An 18,276-nucleotide genomic window follows, 5' to 3' on the forward strand; every position below is an offset into this window, starting at 1 on the left:
TTTAGATAACGTGGCTGAAAGCACTGTTTTGGCCCCACAGGAATTTCTGCTTGGTTTCTGAAGAACTCTGCATCAATTCCCATGTTTTCTGTCAAAGTAGACAGAGCTAAGAGTCTCATAAACGGAGGATGATTCCGATCACACGAGAACATCCACCTGCGGAGGGAGTTACTGCAGCAGCGAATGCGAACGTGAGTGAATCAGACGTGCTGCCCATGACTGCAGAGGCGGCCTTTTAGGGCTTCGGTTCTAGTCTCCGGGATGAGGTTTTTGAATGTGGACGATTTATGTGCAAAGGTGACTTTTCTAGCCGCCATGAAGGTAAACTCGAGCTTTGACTTGTATCCGCTTCATCATCGGCCATAACAGACGTCCCAGACTTTAACAGTAAATGTCGGCTACCCAGCTCCTCAGCCAGATGAGTTTCTGGCTCTGGTAACGGAACACAATTATTTGTTTTGTTAGGAAGGAAAGGAGATGATCTTCATTTTGCCTAGCATTTTGGGAGTTGTGACCACGGTTTACTATAATCAGATGACTTTTGTTCAAAGAATCATCAGAGATCACACTTGGATATCAGGGTGTGACTGAAATCGATAGGTTGACATTTACCATATGATGCCAGAAAACCATCTAATTCAGAGCAGAGTTGAGAGACACATCATTAGGAGAACTTATTCAATCACCCATGCAGAGAGATTCTAATAATATCATTTATTCTTTCATTCCCAGGCTCCTCCCCTCTCTTTTGCATAGGGAGGGCAGTTCTATTTTAAATATCATTTACGACAGGACCTAGCTCTCTGATTGAAGCGAAAGGACATAAATTCACAAATCTGCCTGGTACACTTTTTTATTTCAATATGGGGTTGTGTGCAGCTGCCGTTTCTTCCAAAATGAAAAACCAGTAGAAGTGAAAAGTGAATAAATCATAATCGGCAATCATTTTTTCTTCAACAAATCCATCAGATCGTCTTCTATTCCCTTCTCACTCAGCTCATCTAAACTGTAGTATCGATGGACGATCTTCTCAGCGGTGACCACCACGACCCGGAGCCCGTGGGTGTCTTTGCCCAGCTGGCATCCAATGGCAGATGATACCACCATGTCGAGGTCCTGGTAGGTGCCCCCGGCATTTCTGTGGTAGTGGCCTGAGAACACAGCTTTGATACCTGCAGGGAAGGGAAAAAACATTAGGGGGCCAAGGATTTCCATTTAGGTAACTTGGGGGCTCCAGTGGTTTCTTCTGTGAACAACACATATTATTATAGTAAATGCATAATATTATTCAGCATATGATAAATAAGAAGGCAGCATATGTGACATCCACAATCTTTTCAAGGATAATTCATATATATATAATACATTATTAACCTGTTTCTTGTAACTCATACAGGAAAGTACTAGGGGACAAGGAGAGAAGGGAGAAAAGGTGAATGACCTTGGGAGAGATGAAGGAAATATTTTGAGGCCTATATAACAGCCATAGAGTAGAAGGTACATGCCCATGAAAAATAATGTTTATCAGAAATATAGATCAATGGAACAGGATAGAAAGCCCAGAGATAAACCCACACACATAAGGTCACCTTATCTTTGATAAAGGAGGCAAGAATATACAATGGAAAGACAGCCTCTTCAATAAGTGGTGCTGGGAAAACTGGACAGCTACATGTAAAAGAATGAAATTAGAACACTCCCTAATACCACACACAAAAATAAACTCAAAATGGATTAAAGACCTAAATGTAAGGCTAGACACTATAAAACTCTTAGAGGAAAACATAGGCAGAACACTCTATGACATAAATCACAGCAAGATCCTTTTTGACCCACCTCCTAGAGAAATGGAAATAAAAACAAAAATAAACAAATGGGACCTAATGAAACTTAAAAGCTTTTTGCACAGCAAAGGAAACCATAAACAAGACAAAAAGACAATCCTGAGAATGGGAGAAAATATCTGCAAACGAAGAAACTGACAAAGGATTAATCTCAAAAATAAACAAGCAGCTCAATATCAAAACAACAAACAACCCAATCCAAAAATGGGCAGAAGACCTAAACAGACATTTCTCCAAAGAAGATATACAGATTGCCAACAAACACATGAAAGGATGCTCAACATCACTAATCATTAGAGAAATGCAAATCAAAACTACAATGAGGTATCACCTCACACCAGTCAGAACAGTCATCATCAAAAAGTCTACAAATAATAAATGCTGGAGAGGGTGTGGAGAAAAGGGAACCCTCTTGCACTGTTGGTGGGGATATAAACTGATACAACCACTATGGAGAACAGTATGGAGGTTCCTTAAAAGACTAAAAATAGAACTACCATATGATCCAGAAATCTCACTGCTGGGCACATACCTGGAGAAAACCATAATTCAAAAAGAGTCATGTGGGCTTCCCTGGTGGCGCAGTGGTTGAGAATCCGCCTGCCGATGCAGGGGACAGGGGTTCGTGTCCCGGTCCGGGAAGATACCACATGCCGCGGAGCGGCTAGGCCCGTGAGCCATGGCCGCTGAGCCTGCGCGTCCGGAGCCTGTGCTCCGCAACGGGAGAGGCCACAGCAGTGAGAGGCCCGCGTACCGCAAAAAAAAAAAAAAGAAAAAAAGAGTCATGTACCACAATGTTCATTGCAGCTCTATTTACAATAGTCAGGGCATGGAAGCAAACTAAGCGTCCATCAACAGATGAATGGATAAAAGATGTGGCACATATATACAATGGAATATTACTCAACCATAAAAAGAAATGAAATTGAGTTATTTGTAGTGAGGCGGATGGACCTAGAGTCTGTCATACAGAGGGAAGTAAGTCAGAAAGAGAAAAACAAATACCGTATGCTAACAAATATATATGGAATCTAAAAAAAAAAAAAGGTTCTGAAGAACCTAGGGGCAGAACAGCAATAAAGACGCAGACATAGAGAATGGACTTGAGGACACGGGGAGGGGGAAGGGTTAGCTGGGAAGAAGTGAGAGAGTGGCATGGACATACACTACCAAATGTAAAACTGATAGCTAGTGGGAAGCAGCCGCATAGCACAGGGAGATCAGCTTGGTGCTTTGTGTCCACCTAGAGGGGTGGGATAGAGAGGGTGGGAGGGAAACGCAAGAGGGAGGAGATATGGGAACGTATGTATATGTATAGTTGATTCACATTGTGATACAGCACAAACTAACACATCATTGTGAAGCAATTATACTCCAATAAAGATATTAAAAAAATAAATAAAATAAAGGAATAGCTGGATGGAAGGAGAAAAAGGTTTGAAATAGGAGAAGGGATAAGGAGGTGGACTTGTCCCTCTCTTTTAAACAGATACTTTTTACTCATTAACTCCTTCATATTTCTCAGGAATCTCTGAGTCCAGGAGCCAAAGATAGGGCCAGTGAAATAACAAAACGTGAAGACATGTATGCAGCAAGGAGAAGGTACACGTTCCACACCACGAGAGAACAAGCTATTTACAAGCACTCCTTCAAATCTCTATAACTGACACCCAATTCAAATGCCCACTGTTATTCATTGTTCATAGGATACAGCTTTATTTTGGAAGCTGCAGTGTTCTCATTGTGAAAACGGAGATGGGATTTAGTAGGTAACATCTTCTCTGTTTTAAGTGTCCTTCTGGTATTTTGTGTGTGCAAAGCTGTCCTTACCCCTAGCCAGGAGTCCTGACTTAGGAAAAGCTGTTTTAACTTATCACTGGTTGCTTAGTGTCGCAGAGATCAGCCGCCCAGGACTGGACTTGCTGGTTAGCCAACAGGCATCTAAAGGACTTCTGGTGTATCTTATTCATCTTAGGACGTGGAAAGTACACCTCTAAGAATTTTTAAAAGCGTAAATCATATACTATGGTATATGTAATCATTTGTTGTCTAGCATCAAGATTATTGACAGCTATATTAAAATCTTTTTGGAAAAAAATAACGTTTATGGAGTTCTAATCAAGATAGCACAGCATGGTCAACATTTAATGTACCTCCTCCTCTCCAAACTTAGACCTATGAAGGATAAAATATAAAAAAAAAACCCAAAGGACAGAGATAGCTTCAATACCAAAATAAATAGCTCTATGGACCAGAAAAAAAGCAGGAAGGCAGAGTAATGAGTGGGAGTTGAGCTCTTACAAGATAATCAAGATTGAAAGCACTTTCTCTGAGATGAGGCAATAAAGGCTGGCTCCCGGCTGGAAACAGGGGTGGTGTTAATACCTCCGTTTATGGAAGGAGACTGAAGAAAACCACCGCTGCCCTGTTCCAGGGTGGTGGTGGGCTAGTACACCCTGGTACAAGCACTCCAGAAAAAAAAAAAAGGACCTGATTTGTAATGTTTACTCATTTCCATGGAGTTAACATTCTCACGGTGGCCGATTTCAAATGACCAACGTGATGTCACTGAACCAGAGTGGTCAAGAGATGCCCAGGAGCACACCCACCACCACGGAGTATTCCCAACACACATACGAGAGCTGTACGCAGCCAAAGAGCAGGGGTGAGAGTAATACGGAGCAAGATAATTAGAAAATGGTTAAGTGTCGAGTATGAGCATTTATTACCCTTGCGTCTTAATATAATTTACTTAATGATGAGTTTGTATAATTAAATTCTAACAATGGCTGTTTAACAACCAACTCACACAATTCTCTAACACTTAATCATTGGTTTTCATGTGTTGGTAGGAGCTGTCTCCAGCACAGCACTGGGTGAAGGCTTATAGCAACCCACGGGTCTAGGGAGGAAGGACAGACACAGGTTCAAGTCAAGAAACCGAAACACGGTTTCGCAGGATGACTGGAGGGCCAGGACTCTAAAGCACTATCGTGAGGCCTGGTCCCCGATGGGGGCCGAAACCCCTGCACAGGGAGAAGTCGGTCAAGAGGAAAAGTGAGGGAAAAACCACCGCCTCCTCTGCTGCAAATACCACTTAACCAAACTGAACCTGAAATAAAAAATTCCACCATCCGTGAAAATCTCATGCTAAGTAAGACAGTCTTCAAACTCTTCAATCGGGAATATGAATTCACTTCAGGGGAAATCAATGATATAAACTGTCTGAGAAATACTTAAAATAAATGTTTAGGATATCAAACGTACTCAATAAAGGACAAATATCCATTAAAAAGAACAAGATGTTGTGAAACGAAACGGGCATGAATTGAATGAGAAGGGTTGGTAACGGAAATTTAGAAATGGTGGACATAAAACATATGAATTAAAATTTTAAAACAAAACCCTCAATAAATGGGATAAATTCTAGACTAGACACGAATCAGACAGGGAATTAGTGAATGAAAAGGTAGAAATGTGGAGCTGAATCAGAAAACAACACAGACACCCAGACATAAGCAATAAGAATGAGAAGTTCAAAGAACCCAAAGGATGGGTTATTTGGAATTTTCCAGAAAGGAGGAACATATGGGTCTTCAAATGAAAAGTACTAGTAGGATAAATAAAAATCAATTTATACTGACACATGCCATGGTAAAATTATGGAGCATCAGAAAGAAAAGTCTTAAAAAGATATCATGATGGGACTTCCCTGGTGGTGCAGTGGTTAAGAATCTTCCTGCCAACGCAGGGGACATGGGTTCGAGCCCTGGTCTGGGAGGATCCCACATGCCACAGAGCAGCTGGGCCCGTGAGCCACAGCTGCTGAGCCTGCGTTCCAGAGCCCATGAGCCACAGCTGCTGAGCACGTGTGCCACAACTGCTGAGGCCCGTGCGCCTAGAACCCGTGCTCCGCAGCAAGAGAAGCCACAGCAATGAGAAGCCCGCGCACTGCAACGAAGACCCAACACAGCCAAAAAAAAAAAAAAAAAAAAAGATATCATGGCAAAAGTACTATAAAGGGATGACAATTAGACAGGTAGCAGGCATCTCAGCCATAAAAGAATCAGAGAGTAATACTTTCAAAATGCTGAAGGCAAGTACTTGTGAACCTCAAATTTTGTACCTAGCTAAACCATCATTCAAGTTTAAGGGCAAAACAGATACATGTTTGGACATATAAAGACTAAGAGTTTACCACTTCTCAAAACATTATGCCGAGTTAAAGAAGTCAGATGCAGAAGGCCACATATTGTATAACTCCATTTATAAGAAATGTCCCGAATGGGCAAATCCATAGCGAAAGAAAGTATATTAGTGGTTGCTGGGTGAAGAGGGGAAAGAGGGAGTGGGAATGACTGCTAACGAGCACAGGGTTTCTTTGCAGAATGGTAAAAATGGTCTGGAATTAGACAGTGGCAATGGTTGCACAGTCTTGTGAATATATTAAAGCCACTGAATTTTGGAGTAAATTGTACGGTATGTGAATTATACAGCTCAATAAAAAAAGATTGTTTTTTTTTTTAAACCCGTATGGGAAGGGGAGGAGGCTAGAATGATCCATGTGGTAATGGATTAGAGTTGGAGACATCAGTATGAACTTGTGTTTACCTTAACGTGTAAACCCTGCTGACGTCTGGAAATATATATAGATGTGTATGTACACAGGTTAGTAGAGAGACACACATTTCTTGCTCTGTCAGGTGCAAGTGCCTAGGAGCAAGGACACATGCTAGCAGGGAGCACACGTAGCAGCCACATCTTGGTTTCTACTTCTATTCTCCAACAAAAGGAACTATGGATCCTTGGAGAAATGGGTGTCTGTAAGACTGGGGCAGGAAATTTATTTAAAAAGCCACGAGTCTATACTAATACAAATAACTGATTGAATAAATGTGGGGAAAAGAGACAAACATCCCATACAGAAGACTAACAGATAATTTATGTGGAAATTCCTCTTTTAAGGAGGTGGAGTGTAACTCCCTACCCCTTAGGTATGGGCTGTGCATAGCGACTTCCTTCAAAGAGTAAAGTATAAAGAGGGTTTTTTTTTTTTTTTAAAAGTAACTTTACAGTGGAGAAACTGACGAACATCAACAGTGATGATACGTCAGGTTGATGGTATGTACCTTGATATGACTGGGATTAAAACAGTAATTGACCTGTGTGGTCTTCCTCCCTTAAACCCATAATTCTGGCATGAAAAAGACATCAGACAGATCCCAATAGACATTCTATAGAATACCCGACCAGTACTTCTCAAAACTGTAAAGGTCATCAAAAATAAGCAAAGTCTAAGAAATGGTCACAGTCAAGAGGCACCCACACCAATGGAATACTACTCAGCAATAAAAAGGAATCAACTGTTGACACAGGCCACGTCTTGAGTGGATATCAAGGAGATTATGCTGATTTTAAAAAGCCAACTCAAAAGGTTCCATACAGTATGATTCCACTTACATAACATTCTTAAAGTGACAAAAATTATAGATATAGTTGCTAGGAGTTAGGGACAGGGATGAAGGGGGCTGGGAGTGGGTGTGGCTACAGGAGGGACCCTCGTGGTGAGAGAACTGTTCTGCATTTGACAATGATTCAAAAAAGGTATGAAGGAAATACGATCAAATTGTTTAACCCTTCTTGTTAGTAGGGTTCTGGGAGACTTTGAACAGAGCTCTGGAGACTACAGCCACTCTCCAGCAGCAAGAACTGAGACCCACCTGCGGGCAGGTGTGGGTCTGCCAGCCCTGGACCATGGCTAGGGATGGAAAAGAAGATGACCCAGGTTTCCCTACTTAAAACAGCCAAGGGTGGAGAGAAACAGCTATTTCCATTGACTGTTATTAGGATGCAAACAGATACAACTCATTTCAGAGGGTAATTAGGTGCTATTAGGTTCTGACATTTTGCTGTGCATTCCCCTTGACCCAACACCACCATTTTCATATAAATTTATCCTTCAGAGATACCCAGAGAAGAGCCCACAGATGTAGGTGTGTTTGTGGAGACAAATAAACAGTGCTCACAGAGGCACTGTTTGTAATATTCGTTTATGGGAGACTGGATAAATTATACTGTGTGTATTTAAAAAAAAAAAAAAAGAGGTTGCTTTACATGTACCGGCACTGAAAGGCACCAAATATATTATTAAGTATGAATAGCAAGATGTAAAAAGAAGTGTTGTGTGATCCTGTTTTTGTAAAATAAAGATAACGCCCGTATAAGAGGGTGTGTGCTTGAGTTTGTACCCCCAGCTGAATGGGGGAGAAACAGACACTAAACTCACACAGGTGATTTCACCACCAGGGTGGTGGGGTGGGATTAGCAAGGGCGGGCATCACTTTCTACGTTTTTATTACTATAATGTTTGCAGTGATCATGCATTGATTTGGCGATCACAAACAAACACCAAGGTGACGTGCACTGGGAAAGAACGATGACAGGAGGGACGGAGGTGCTGCCACACCAGGGCCGGAGCTGCGTGGCTAAAAGCTGCAGCTGGAACCGCTGGGTTGGGTGTATCGCCGTTAAGTTGGGGAAGTGAACAGCTCCTGATCACGCAGGCTGGAGGGCCGTGAAAATGACTGCTTCCTCCACTGCCTTCCTGGGGTTTCCGAGCCTTACGGCCTGTGCCGTCAGACGCCCAAATGGGAGAGTGTGCGATTAGACCCACCTCGGGGAGCTGCTAACGGCCGGTCGGAAAGCACTTAGTATTATTATTTGGCTGTATGCTAAATTACGTTTATGAAATTTGGCTCTTTAGGCCTAATTCATAGTTGCAAAATGTACTATTCTGGAAGGAATGTTTGGCAATTTTGAAAGTTGCTCGCATTAGCCGTAATTAGCTGTGAAAACTCATTTATGTTTAGATTTCACGCCGTTATTTGTTGGCATTCGCAGAGACAGGAGTGTTAACGGGGACTGTGCAAGTGACCGGCAGACCTTTCAGAAGGGGTCTCGGTGGACTGTGGAGAGCTGGGCTTCTCTGCCATCAGCGTGTCCCATCCATTTCCCGTCCCAGGTCCCCGGGGGCTCATCATTTACTGATAATGTCCCAAGTCACAGAAATGTGACCAGATGAGGATTTTTAGATGAGCAAAGAAGCCTAAAGAGGACTAGAAATAAAGATGAAAGAGCTGTCGGCAAGCAGAGCTGTTGTGTTCAGAATCTTCCTGCTTCTGGTAAAAGAGATCCCCACCTCCCCCCTGCCCAGTACAATGAGGAACTTGACATTTCGGAGTCCTGAACAGGAAATCAGGCAATGACCATGTGATAAACTTACAACAGGATGGTCAGGCAGGAGGCTAAAGTCTGTCTCAAAGTAGGGACGTATGAAAGACTCTCCACTCTCCTGGGTTCTGGTGCAGAGTTCAAGGCTCTGAGATATTCCCAGTTGGCCCAGGGAAAAGCAAAACACAGGGATGAGACTCAGGTGGGAAGTGAGGGAGCCTACTCTTGGGTTGGAACCGCACCCAGGAGCCTGGTATTTGGTAGTGGGAGTTTCTACTTCCCACCTCCTGGGAGGTCCAGGAGTTCTTAACCCCAAAAATGTCTCCTGATTCTGTCCCAAAGAAGGGCAAACACTGAGGCAGAGTGGGTCGAGGGCAGCAGCAGCAGGACCCTAAGAATTTTTTATTTTTTATTTTTTGCAGTACGCGGGCCTCTCCCTGCTGTGGCCTCTCCCGTTGCGGAGCACGGGCTCCGGACGTGCAGGCTCAGCGGCCATGGCTCACGGGCCCAGCCGCTCCGCGGCATGCGGGATCCTCCCAGACTGGGGCACGAACCCGTGTCCCCTGCATCGGCAGGCGGACTCTCAACCACTGCGCCACCAGGGAAGCCCCTAAGGACTTTTTAATCCATCATCTCCTGAATCCTCCCAATAGACCTTTGTCCTAGGGACACAGGAGTCATCTCCATTTTACAGATGAGAAGACTAGGCACGGAGAAGTTAAGGAACCAAGGCAAAGTTACTCAGTTAGAAATCAGGGCAGCCAGGATCAGAACCATGGTACTCGGATGTAAGAGCTCAGGTTCTTGCAGACTCAGGTTCTGCCCTTTGGGATCTTGGGCAGGTTACTGACCTTTGTGAACCTCGACTTCCTCATTTGTAAGACAATAATAATACCTGTCTCACGGGTGGCAGAGAGGTTTGGATGACAGCTCGGACGCTGGCAACGTGTGCCCAGTAAACAGCAGGTGCTCATCATGCCCCGAGGCCCCCCTCCTGGAGTGGGACGCAGACATGACCAGCTGGCCTTGCAACGTCCAGGCCCTGCCACCAGGACTTGCAAGAGGTTTTACTTATGTTGGTTTTCTACTAGCTTTTTAAAAAATAATTAATTAATTTCATTTTTGGCTCTGTTGGATCTTCGTTGCTGCGCGTGGGTTTTTTCTAGTTGCAGCGAGCGGGGGCTACTCTTCGTTGCGGTGCGCGGGCTTCTCATTGCGGTGGCTTCTCTTGTTGTGGAGCACGGGCTCTAGGCACACGGGCTTCAGTAGTTGTGACACGCGGACTCAGTAGTTGTGGCTTGCGGACTCGGTAGTTGTGGCTCACAGCCTCTAGAGCACAGGCTCAGTAGTTGTGGCGCGCAGGCTTAGTTGCTCCGCGGCACGTGGGATCTTCCCGGACCAGGGCTCGAACCCGTGTCCCCTGCATTGGCAGGCGGATTCTTAACCACTGCGCCACAAGGGAAGTCCTCTACTTGGGGACGCATTGATTCACAACTCGATAGCGGTAGAGAATATATTAATAAATCATGGTTTTCCTGATGGGGGATTGATTTTAGTGGTGTTTTCAAGAGTTGTGCAGAATTTCCATTCGGACTGTTCATCAGTCATCTGTGGCCGACATGCCTCTATGGTGCCTTAATTGAGCATCACGTATAGATTGTTTTTAAATTATGAACTGCTGTAAGGAGGTGACAAGCATCTCCTTAATTACCACCAGGAAAATCCGCAGCAGAGACAGCCCCTGCATCAAGAGTACGCCCTCCGTGGCATTAGCTTCATATTTATTTCTCCATGGTATCAAGTCATAAAGATGCTATAAAAGCAATTTTTAAGCTGTCCTGATTCAAATTCATTTCAAATCAATCAGAGGATTGGGATACAATCTCCATATAACTTAATATTCTAATATCAGAAATGTGCCTCACATCAACCAGGAAATCGGGATGCACCCCGGTACAATTTGGGGCTTAAAAACTGATGTCCTTAATGTCTTTAGTGTTACTTAGCCTTGGAAAGTGTGAACAGATTCTAATTGGGCAGTTTTTTCTTTTATCCTGAGTATACACTTATGAAAATGCTTGGCATCTTTACCTTGCCAGCTGTAGCAGTGAAACTTGTGTCACAAATCATTAGTCACACTCAATTTATTCTGTCTCAGTGGTAAGGAAAAATATGGGACTCATAAAAGAAAAAAAGAAAAGGAAAATTTTAAAAAGGAAATGGTTGGTGTGAACACACAGAAAGCAGGCATAAATAATCCCTCCTGCAGGTAAGGAATTTCCTCAGCAGGCAGCCAAGAGGCAGGCCTGGAGACGGTGATCCCTGCTGGCGGCCAGTGGCCTGGGATGGCTGTGAGGCAAAGGGGAAGCAGATGTTTCTTAGGCAGGGCTGGAACGTCAGCTGCTGATCCAATATCGGGGTTAAGGCCCACCTGACTCATTCAGTACGACATTCTTCATATTAAATTACGATTTTGAGTTGCCAATTTGGGAGTTATAGATTCCAGTATAATCACGCTCAGAATTTTCCTGGCAGGTATCTTTCCAGATGCCTAAGTGTCCATGGCCCATGGCTGCCAGGGACTGTGGAGAAAGGCAACGGCCTGCTCCCCGTTCTTCGGCTGAGGCAGGATGCTGTTTCTTCAGCCAGTTCGAGGCAATGAACATTTGCAGAGCTCCCTCTCGATGCCAGGTGTTGGTGGAGCCTAGCGGGCACCCAGATCAACCATTCCTAGCAATCAAGAGCTTAAAGTCTACAGCTGGGTAGTACTGGAAAGTGCTTTCATAATAAAATGCAGAAAGTAAAACTAACACGGTTTAGCGGTGTTTTATTTACAGAATATCTGCTCTGAGCTGAGCACTTTGCACGTGTATCATCTCAGGTAAGCCTCATAAGGACCCCCCACGAGGAAGATACTGTCCCCTTTTACAGATGATGGGATCAGGCACAGAGAGGTTAAGTAACTTGTCCAGGGTCACACAGCTAGGATTTGTTACCTAGATCAGACTGACTCAGAAGTAGATGCTCTGTCTACCACCCTGGAGGTCCAAAGTGCCACGGATCACAGATGATGCTGGGGCCCAGTAAGAAGGCTTCCTGGAGAGGGTGGCTTCGACCTAAACACACCCTCAGCTTCTTCCAGTTCTTTGCTTGTGCCTGACCTGGGACTTGAAGGGAGGTCATGATTAGGGTAGTAATAATAACAACAAGAAGCAGCAGCAGCAGCAGCATTACTTATGGAGTGTGCACCATCTGCCAGACATTGTGCTGAGCTACTTTACATGTTTTTTTAATTTTAATTTTAATTTTTTTTTGCGGTACGCGGGCCTCTCACTGTTGTGGCCTCTCCCGTTGTGGAGCACAGGCTCCGGACGCGCAGGTTCAGCGGCCATGGCTCACGGGCCCAGCCGCTCCGTGGCATGTGGGATCTTCCCGGACCGGGACACGAACCTGTGTCCCCTGCATCGGCAGGCGGACTCTCAACCACTGCGCCACCAGGGAAGCCCCATGGACCTCCTTTTGAGGATCACCTGTAACTTAATTGACCCGGGGTCTGCCAACCTTTTCCGTAAAGGGCCAGATAGTAAATATTTTAGGCTATTCAGTCTCTGTCGCAACTACTCAACTCTGCCTTCCTTTGTGACATGGAAGCAGCCGTAGAAAGTGTGTGAACACATGTGTGTGATCCAATAAAACTTTATTTACAAAACTAGAAGGAGGGCCACCCTCAGTAATGGGGGAAAAGTATACCAACTTAAAAAATACATTTGGGTGATCAAAGGTCAGTCACGATTTCTTGATTCTTCAAAAACTGGAAGCTTCTGTGCTTCTCCCAGATAAAGTAAACAACAAAGGACAAAGTAATTTGTAGTTTAGTTTATAAAACTATGGATGCCATTCCAACCAGAAGACACCAGCATATTTGCCCAAAAGAGAACACTGCTTTAAAGAACACAAAACTGGTCAATTATTCTATAAACAGGAGCACCTGTCCTGATGGTCAGAGACTTCTGTATCTACCTTAAACTAAGAGTGTTCACATCCTTCCATCTAAAAAAGTAATCCAGACCTGAAATATGGAAAAAATTGTTTGCTGACAATTTTTGCTTGAAATTAAGTAGCTAATGGACTTACAGAGTAAACAAATGTACCAATAAGGGAAACTATAAAATTTAACCAGCATACATTTTACACTCAATAAATATAAATATACGCTGTTGAATTAACCTCCTAGTTGTCTCTCACATAGACAACATGATGTGGAAAGAGCTCTGAGGTAGCGCTGGTCAAAAAGAAATGTAATGTGAGCCTCACGTGTAATTTTTGAATTTTCTAGCAACTCCATTAAAAAAAGTAAAGAAATAACAGGTGAAATTAATTTTAGTTATGTACTTTATTTAACCCAATGTATCTAAAATATTATCATTTCAACACCTATTCAGTATATAAAATATTACTAATTTTACATCCTTACTTCCACACTAAGTTCTGGAAAATTCAGTGTGTATTTTACACTTAGAGCCCATCTCAAGTTCTTGAAAATTCACTGTGCATTTTACACTTAGAGCCTATATTGAACAGTGTGGGGCAGATGTGGAAATCCAATTCCAGCATTGGTACTTTTTAACTGAATGGCCTTAGTTTCATCATCTATAAAATGGGGATAATAACAGCTACTCTGCAAAGCTGCTATTGTGAGAAACAGCTCTGCTGTGCCTGGCACACAGTAGGCACCAAATGAATGAAAGCCATTTTTATATTAATTAATTAAAGCACTGAATATTTATTTAATAGAAGTTCTTAATTATGAATATCATACAACAAGGCACAAATACAACAAGGCACTTTTGCAGAGCAAAAATGATAACTACACCACATATACAAGTAGAAAAAAAAGGCTGGCTCCAGGGTCATCAGTTTCCAAAGTTTACAAGGAGGTTGAACTGCTGGGTCAAAACACACCTCCCCCTTTTGGGTACAGCTTAAGGTATAACTGAAGAACCATAAACTGTGCATATTGGATCAGTTTTAACATATGTACACTCCTGGAAACCATCACCAAGATCAAGGTCATGAATGCACCCATCACTGCCAGTTTCCTGGTGCTCCTCTGGAGTCACTCCCTCCCTCCATCCCTGTCCCAGGCAACCACCAACTTGATTTTTGTTTCTATAGATTAATTTGGATTTTATATAAATGTAATCGCACAGTATGCACCTTTCGGCGGGGGCGGGGGGGTGGTTCTGGTGTCTTTCATCCAGCATACTTTTTAAAGATTTCATGAAAGAATCACGGAAGCATTAATTTTGAAAGATTCATCCATGTATCAATAGTTCATTTTTTCATTGCTGAGAACTATTCCATTGTATAGATATCCCATAATTTGTTTACCCATTCAACTGTTGATGGACACTGGAAGTTGTTTCCAGAACTGCCTCAGCACTTTTGATGAAAATTGATTAACCATATAAATTTGGGTCTATTTCTGAACTCTCTTTTCTGTTCCACTGATCCATTTATCTTTTAATACCAAATGCCTAACAGTCTTGATCACTGTAGGTTCATAGCTAATCTTGAAATCAGATAGGATAGGTCTTTCAAATTTGTTCTTCTTTTTCAAAACTGTTCTTCTATTATAGGTACTTTGCATTTCCATAGAAATTTTAGAATCAGCTTGTGGATTTCTACCCAAAATAAAACTGCAGGAATTCTGATTGGTATTATGTTGACTCTATAGATCAATTTGGGGAAAATGCCATATTAACAAGTCTTCTGATCCATGAACGTGGTCTATCTTTTCATTTACTTAGGTCTTTAATTACTCTCTGTAATGTTTTATAATTTTTAGGGTAGAGAACTTAAGATATTTTTTGTTATTCCTAGGCATTTTATGGTTTTTGGTGCTACTGTAAATTGAATTATTTTTACAATTTCACTTGACAATTGTTTGCTGCTCGTGTATATTGTACATAACTGTATTAAGAATACAACTGATTTTTGTCTATTAAGTTTATATCTGGGGACCTTGTTAAATTCATTTTTTAGTTCTAGAGATTGTTTTGTAGATTCCTACGATTTTCTAAGTAAACAATCATATCATCTGCAAATAGGGACAGCTTTACTTCTTTTGAACCTTATGCTTTTTCTTGCTTTTTGTAATGGCTGGAACCTCCAATAAGCTGTAAAACAGGAGTCCTGATCTTAGGGGAATCATTTAGTCTTTCATATTCCCATAGTTTAGGCTTTTGAAATAACTGTCAAATGATCCTTCAGAAAATGAACCAATTAAAATTCCCACCAAGGGTGTGAGAGTTTGGTCACCGAGATTCCATTCCCTGCTTGATCTTTCGAGGAAGAGCCTTGAAGAGGTTAAAAAGGGACCCTGCCCAGGACAACATACGTTTCTGTTTACCCAGAACTTCTGAGTAACTGCTGCTGTTATTCTATTATGCTGGGTAATCCCTTTCATTTCACTCTTAACGAAGCCCATTCACACGATTTACTCTGCGGGACTCTAATGGCGTCCCCACTAGGCTCCTTCACAGGCTGGTGTGTCCGTCCGCCAGCTGCTGGGCAGGTTGGCTGCTAATGGCTCACAGCTGCCCTTCTCTGAAGACCTGAATGACTGAACCGAAGCCACGGCACGCAAGTGGTGACCACCCCTTGAGGGCTGGGGGTGGGAGAGGGGCATAGCCCACGACAGAACAACAGGAGCGTGCAAAAGGCCAGCCCCCAAACCATATATAGTATGACTCCATTTACACGACATGTCCAGAACCGGCACATCTACAGAGGCAGAAAGTAGATTTCTAGGGCAGGGAGGGAGGAAGGGGTTGGGGAGGAAATGGGGCAGTGACCGCTAATGGGATAGGATTTCTTTATAGGGTCGTGAAAACGTTTTAAGATTGACTCTGGTGGTGGATGCACAACTCTGTGAATATACTAAAATCCACTGAACTGGACATCTTAAATAAGTGAATTGTATGTTAATGGTATGGTATGTCAATAAAGCTGTCATGAAAAAAATAAAAGGAAAAAAGGGAAGAATGACTATAATAGTATTAGCTATCATTTGCTGAAGATCTCCTACAGGCCAAGCACCAGGAACAAGACCCATTATATGCATTAATTTGAACTCTTCGACATTCTCAAAGTACATTACCGTATATGGGGGATGGGGGAGTCCCCCACCACCACCACTCAAGGTGGGACCACCTCTGGTGAGATCCCTGCTCTGGAGCTCCTGCAGGATCAGGCTGAAGTCTGACTCCAGCTGAGCACATATCCTTCTTAGCTCTGTCGCCTGCCCTGTCCCGTTGTTACTTCCTTGTTCCCTCACATGTCCTCCAATCCCAGTCTCAGGCTCTGCCTCCAGAGACCGCGACCTAAGAGAGTTACTTCGTGTGGACCCCTTGCCATCACTATTGCTCTATTTGTGAAGCTCAAGGGCTCACCAGCCACCTGGCTTCTCCCATGGTCCCACCCACGTTAAAAACGACAGACTTTCTATTAGAGCCTCAGCTTGCTCTCTTCAGTGGTTTTAAATTTTCCATTTCACTAGTTATCTTTGTTTTTCTGCTTTCAAAAGTAATGCATGCGTGGGCTTCCCTGGTGGCGCAGTGGTTGAGAATCTGCCTGCTAATGCAGGGGACACGGGTTCGAGCCCTGGTCTGGGAGGATCCCACATGCCGCGGAGCAACTAGGCCCGTGAGCCACAACTACTGAGCCTGTGCTGGAGCCTGTGCTCTGGAGCCTGTGCTCCGCAACAAGAGAGGCCGCGATAGTGAGAGGCGCGCGCACCACGATGAAGAGTGGCCCCAGCTTGCCACAGCTAGAGAAAGCCCTGGCACAGAAACGAAGACCCAACACAGCAAAAATAAATAAATTAATTAAAAGTAATGCATGCCTTAGGAGAGCAGTTGAATAAACTGTGGTACACTCACAGTTGTAAACAAACAAACCGAGGAAGATCTCCATAAACTGATACTGAATGATTGCAAAGAAAAATGTGAATAATGTGCAGGAAAGCATATATAGGAGCCTACCTTTTGTGTAAGGAAGGGAAAATAAAACACACATTGATGCATGCAACATACCCTATGCGAATAGATCAGAAAAACAGATCAGAAAAATATACTTGCAATATCTATTGCAAACAATAAAAAAATCAAGCAATTGGGGTAAAATGCCAGATAAATCCGGGTAAAGGGTATATAGGTGTTCTTTTTACTTGCAACTTTTCTGTAAGTTTGAAAATATTTCCGGACAAAAAGGTTTTTTTCAAAAAACAAGGCATGCTTGCTAAAAATAAAATCAAATATTATAAAAATACAAGGCACTTTAAAAAAGGAGGAGGGAAATCTCTTGAAATCTCTCTTTCCATTTTAGGAGTTCCATGTGTCTTGTCCAGATAATATGAATGGCTGTACTTATAAAAAACAGATGTAAGATATAGGTCTATAGAAAAACACACATTCACAAATACATATAATTTCACAAAAATGGAAGATGCTATCTGTGAATTTGATCCTTGCTTTTATTCACTCAACAATCTGTCTTTTAATTGTTCCCCTCAGGACATACGGCTCTATCTCAGAGCTGCCGTATAAAACCCTGAAAACTGTATCTGTAGTGTGTACAATCTAGGTTGTCAGATGATCATTCTATACTTTAAACTGGGAGGTCAGGACATTCAGTCTTCCGGCCCTCCAGGGACTGTTCAGGTACTTGGGGACACTCAGTGCAGCTTCTCAGAGAGCCTCGGGGGCCCTGGGGCAGTGACTCCGCAGGGAGGAAGGTGTCCATTTGCCCAGCCCCAATGGCCAGCTCTCCAGGGAGGGGCCCATCCATTCCTGTTTGCTGCAGGATCAACAGCGCAAGAAAAGACTCTCTCAGGTTAAAAAGCACCCAAGCCGGGCAGCCCTGCCTCTGTACCACTCGACCTGGGGTAGGGGTTTGGGGGGTTAGCTGCTACGGGAGTTGAACCCCAATCTTCTGAAGGGCATGAGCAGCCATAGAAGGCTGGAGATGACTTCACTGCCAGGGGGTCAGGCGCTCCCGGGCTGGGCCTCCGCTGGAAGCCTGGGTGGGGTTCATGCCACCCTTTCTTTTGTGGGTGCTATGCAACACACGAACATCTGGCCACCTCAGGCATTTGCTCAGATGTCTGGTCCACATGCTGCGAGAAGCATCTGGCTTGTCC

At 43.4% G+C, this 18,276-nt stretch overlaps 1 protein-coding gene across 3 annotated transcripts in view; it reads right to left on the reverse strand.

The window, feature by feature from the left end:
* Window positions 1–839: 839 nt before the first annotated feature.
* The window catches only part of CPPED1 (calcineurin like phosphoesterase domain containing 1), a 115,802-nt gene continuing 98,365 nt past the window's right edge, over window positions 840–18,276 (reverse strand). For all 3 annotated transcript variants that reach the window (XM_060122809.1, XM_060122810.1, XM_060122808.1), the window contains one exon: window positions 840–1,172. In XM_060122809.1, coding sequence (XP_059978792.1) covers window positions 943–1,172 — 230 coding nt within the window. In that variant the 3' untranslated portion in view covers window positions 840–942. The remainder of the gene's footprint in view (window positions 1,173–18,276) is intronic.

Source organism: Lagenorhynchus albirostris, chromosome 15 (assembly GCF_949774975.1).
Source record: "Lagenorhynchus albirostris chromosome 15, mLagAlb1.1, whole genome shotgun sequence".
Lineage (NCBI taxonomy): Eukaryota > Metazoa > Chordata > Mammalia > Artiodactyla > Delphinidae > Lagenorhynchus > Lagenorhynchus albirostris.